This window comes from Salvelinus alpinus, chromosome 5, assembly GCF_045679555.1.
Source record: "Salvelinus alpinus chromosome 5, SLU_Salpinus.1, whole genome shotgun sequence".
Classification (NCBI taxonomy): Eukaryota; Metazoa; Chordata; class Actinopteri; order Salmoniformes; family Salmonidae; genus Salvelinus; species Salvelinus alpinus.
The window spans coordinates 168,341-172,885 of record NC_092090.1 but is presented as its reverse complement, the minus strand read 5'-3'; the positions used below and the strand labels follow the sequence as shown (position 1 = coordinate 172,885).

The 4,545-nt window shown below is 40.1% G+C and overlaps 1 protein-coding gene across 4 annotated transcripts; it reads right to left on the bottom strand.

Moving 5' to 3' along the window:
• Nucleotides 1-467: 467 nt before the first annotated feature.
• Nucleotides 468-3,978, bottom strand: LOC139575391 (uncharacterized). Of its 4 annotated transcripts, none has more exons than XR_011674938.1 (4): nucleotides 2,913-3,978; nucleotides 2,378-2,685; nucleotides 2,003-2,128; nucleotides 468-1,767 (listed from the first exon to the last, which is right to left on the bottom strand). XR_011674938.1 is itself a non-coding variant. In XM_071400306.1 (4 exons), exons 2-4 carry the CDS (start codon nucleotides 2,642-2,644, stop codon nucleotides 857-859), a joined length of 1,401 nt encoding a protein of 466 aa, XP_071256407.1. In that variant the 5' UTR covers nucleotides 2,645-2,685; nucleotides 2,913-3,978; the 3' UTR covers nucleotides 468-856. The 4 variants fall into 4 exon arrangements, 2 of the variants coding, with proteins under 2 accessions (XP_071256407.1, XP_071256406.1); XM_071400306.1 differs by having other exon boundaries at nucleotides 468-2,128; nucleotides 2,378-2,451; nucleotides 2,590-2,685; XR_011674937.1 differs by having other exon boundaries at nucleotides 2,003-2,685.
• Nucleotides 3,979-4,545: the final 567 nt, after the last annotated feature.

The following is a 4,545-nucleotide window of genomic DNA, read 5'->3' as shown; positions in this document are numbered from 1 at the left end:
TTGTTCAGTTTTAGTTTGGCATTTCCTTTTCTTAGGTCTTTCCTTTCTTTTAATATGATAAAACAATAAAACCAACTAAATGCACAATATTGCTTTTATGTTCATATTTAACAACATCATGGTTGAATGAATCTTTCACCACATCGGCTCCTGCACTGTCACCCAGAAAAAGAGCCATTTTAGAACTTACTTCAGTTTAATTTATGATCTTAGGAGGACACCTACGGGCCTTTTTAAGTACTACACCTAATATAAAAGATCATCAGAAGAGGGATAAACAGGAGATTGGCCTGTGCACCGTAAAACAAACTAGCTGAAACGAAACACAATTATATTCAAAACCTAACCCTAACCCTAACCCCAACCCCAACCCCAACCCCAACCCCAACCCCTAACCCTAACCCTAACCATATAACAATCTTTGATCCTTTATCCGCTGGTTTTATAACTATGTTGGAATTCTTACTTAAGGATTTTAAGGATTTACGTTCTTGTTTTGTAAGATTATCTTTCCCTGCCATATAAAACCTAAATGTACTAAAAGAGGTAGAGTCTCTTTGAATTAAAGTCTGCATCGTATTGGACACTCCCTGTAACTTAGGCTCCCAGTGTGATGGACCAATAAATGGTATTCTTTGGTTATCAGTATTATAATTAAAATGATCAAGTAATTTTAATTTTCTATGATAGGTATGCAGATCCCTCCTGAGCTCCATGCGATCTATCTTAGTGGGTGTCGGGATAAACATAAGACCCTTCTCCAGGAGTTGCTGTTCTGCCGCTGTAAGTCTAAAAGTAGTCGATAAGTTAAGTACATTAGAGTGCTGGGGAGTAATACCAATACACTCTTCCCCTCTTAATAGTTTAACTGGTCTAGCCAGTAGTTAAAAATGTTTACAGCTGTATCTGGTCTCCAATGTATTGGGTCATCCTGCACTGTGTGAAATCTAAGTTTATTCAGATCCAATAGTTCCCTACAATTCTTCTGAATATACTTGTTCAATTGATTCAGTACCTCCTGCTTTTCCCATGGAAGCTCATCTGAAAAATGTATAATAGGGACATAGACCTGTGCATGAGGAAAAACTTCACCTGCTTTATTCAGTAGCTGTTGCAACTGCTTGACTGCAGTGGTATACTGCTGGTTCAAGCCGTTAACAAGACCCACTGATAGAACAACCTTCTGTGTGTTTTGCTGTTTCTCCAACTTGCCTATCACTCCTGCAATATGTCTGAAGGTTGCTCCCGGAAAACTATCTATTTGTGTATTAGTGTCAGTAAAACTAGAAATGCGCGCAAGGTTGGAATCCCCAATAAAAACCACGGGCTTTTTAATCTCAATACTCCAATCATTTATTTTCCTTTCAGTTCTAGAATGACATGTGGGATAAAAGAGTTTCTCCTTTTTTACAGGTTCCAGTATTGGTTCTGTCCCAGGACCCGTGTCTTTTCCATTTGCCATTGCTACCTTACCCTGATGGTCATCTTGCTGTGAACCTGTAGTAGAATTGGATAAAACCATGTCATCCATCAAAACAGCCACATTGTTCAATGATAGTTTTTGACCATTTCCGTTATTCACCGTAATCTCCAACGCCTCTACTGTTAAGAGTAAATTCGAGGGCTCTCTACCTGGAAGGGTCAAGGCTGGGACTTTAGGCTCGGCCAAATTGTTTCTTGGTCGCCGAGTTTGGGGATTCGGTATCCCCGTGCTCTTCCTGGTTATTGGGGTAAGTCTGAAGCTAGTCCCGCCACTCTTTGCAGGACCTAATTTCCGAGGGGTGAGACAGGACAAGAGGGGAGATAGTTGGTTAGTAGGTGAGCTCGTCGAAGGAACCACTCTACAAGGAGAAGTAGACCCAACATGAACTTCTACCTGCACCTCCCTTCTCTGTATACCCCCAGCAAGCCCTGTGGTATTGCTGTTGATAGTCTGACTATGGTTTATCGGTTTATCTACAGGATTACTGAAGGCCTGTTTATTAACCATATTGTCCCTTACCGAAGTGTCACTCTGGCCCCCTGGGATATTCCTGCATATTCCAAAGTCCCTGTGGGCCTGGGCTCCCATTGACACCCTACCAGTTGGTGACTTGCTGGTCACCGCAGCCGCATAACTGGAATGGGCCTGATGAGAAGTTATCAGTTTAGTAGAGGCCGGTGGGTCAATTGGTTTTTGCAACATGTTTTTTAAGGTGCTTACTGAAGAAGATGTAAATTTGTGTTTATATCTTGCCTTTGCCCACATCACCGCTTTATCTAGAGCTTCTTGATTATAAGTTGAGCTATTCTGAATGCATAAGGCAATTACCCCATCATAATGCTCCCTCAGAATATGCATATTATTCTCCATCCACCTACTGGTATTAAGTTTTACCTTTTCCAGGGTCTGTTGGTTAGGCGAGGAGGGTTTAATAAAGGCCGCCAATTTGTTCACCTGTCTTACCATCCCTGCTGGAAAAGAATGATTAACTGCAGAATGATCTAATATTTCTGAGTGATGAATGGCTTGTAGGGCCTTGAAATATCCCTTTGTGCAGGTTATATCTGGCAAAGAAGGAACATTCCTCATTTCTCCAGTAGACTCACCCTGATCATTTAAACTAACTAGAGCCTGGAAACGGTTATGTAGTGGCACTGCCATGGTAAATGTTCAAAACCAGGAACCCTTGCTGGAAATCCCAACTAAAAGAAGGGATCATATAAAGGTTAAAATCCCACCCACAATATATAATTGGAACCAATCAACCCCCCCAAAAAGATATATATACACACATACAAAAGACAAAAAGAAAAATCTATACACCAAAGACAAAAAGAAAAAATTAAAAAGAATTAGCCCTATTTTAGATAAAAGAAACTCCAATGAAACAAAACCCAATATAAAGAAAGGATAAGAGGTCAGCACTCACAACTCATTTTCTCCAACAACAAATCATTGTCCGTTGCCATCTGGTGGTTACCCCAGAACTGGCAATTAAGCCTCATACCGGCCTCAGCCCCTCAAAAAAGAGGGGGGAGGGGGGAAAAAGGGAGAAAGGGGTATGTGTACAATAAAAGCAATCCGTAGGAGATTACCACTGTAGGTTAGGTTGTCACTCCATAAAAACACACAAAGGTGAGAAAAAAAACCTCCCCACTCAGGTGGGAGAAAAACACTCCATTCAAAAGTGATCACTCCTTTATGGTTCAATTCTGATAGTGGTTCCACTTCAAGTCACTCCAAATGTTCAAATCTTCATGTGTACACACAGTGATTTTGGGAGTACTCACCAACCCAGAAAAATGGATATCTCACACGGAAAAGAGCTCTTCCATACCATCCCCACCAAGTCTCCAAAGGTCCATGTGCTTATCTTTGTTTGTAGGAAAAATGGTGTCCTTTTAGAATAGTGAGATACAGTAATCCTCTTCTGATTCACATGGTCAAAACCTTTTTTGTTCGAAGGTAAAAAGATAAAAGGAGTATTGTTTAAAATTAGGAAGAAAAAATTCCTGACGTTTCGCACAATTCGTGCTTCTTCAGAGGAAAATAGACAGAAAATGAGAAGAGGCCAGCCCATATAGTATGAGAACGGGTGAGGGGAGGGGTTAAGCTACTAAGCCTGACCTTCCATTGGTGGACTATTATGTCCATCCTATATCCTCCAACACACCTGTCCTTAATTCTACAAATTTCCCATTGTTTTTTCACCTTCCTTGTATAAACCAATCTACATGAAGGGAAAAAGTGGTTTTGTTATGACATCGTTCCCCACTACAAGAAGACCTCTAAAGAATTTCCAAATAAATAAATCAAAAGAAAACAGGGCCAAAACACACAAGACAAAAAAGAAAAATATAAAAAAACAACTTTAATAAAACAAAAATAATTTACATATTTACAAGGTTCCAATTATAATATAAAAGTGCTCCTGATATATGAGATTCAAGTTTCTCTGGGTAAAAGTATCTAATTAGGAGGAGGAGAACAGGGCTCTGGCGGGTTAGGTTTAAGAGAAAATTGCCCTTCAAGAGGACCAAATACACGGGCACATGTTCTCTAATTCTATTTCTCCTATTGATACATCATAGTCCTACAGGAAATTGGGAGATATACCGCAAAGGAAGATGTTATGGTTTATCCCTGAAAAAGAACAGATAAGAGTAACCTTTTCCTCTAAGAGGATAAACACCCAGACACTACCCAAACAATACATACTTTCCAATTCCGAGGCTCCTCAGAATACATCTTTATGAAGCCAGGGTTATAATTTAAAGTACCGATTAAGATTGTCAGTGTCAAGGTTAAAATTAGGCTCTCATACTTTTGTTTCAGACCTGTGGGATTCCTGATATCCACTTTTTGAGTCCCAAGGGGTTAGGGTTAAGGTTAGATTTGAGGCTTGAGTTCAAATTAAGGTTGGTATCGGGGTCAAGGTTCAGGGATTGAGGTGGGGTTAAGATTAGGATTGTGATTGGGGTTAGGATTAGAACTAAGGTTATTATCCGGGTTGAGGTTAGGTTTAGGATTGGGGTTAAGGTTAAAGCTAGGGTTGGGATTAC

Bases quoted from the DNA above. Each gene is read 5' to 3' on its own strand.
- LOC139575391 (XM_071400305.1), bottom strand. From the start codon at position 2,644: ATGGCAGTGCCACTACATAACCGTTTCCAGGCTCTAGTTAGTTTAAAT. The intron at 1,498-1,632 runs GTAGAGAGCCCT...ATTCTACTACAG, and splicing joins CCCAGCCTTGACCCTTCCAG to GTTCACAGCAAGATGACCAT.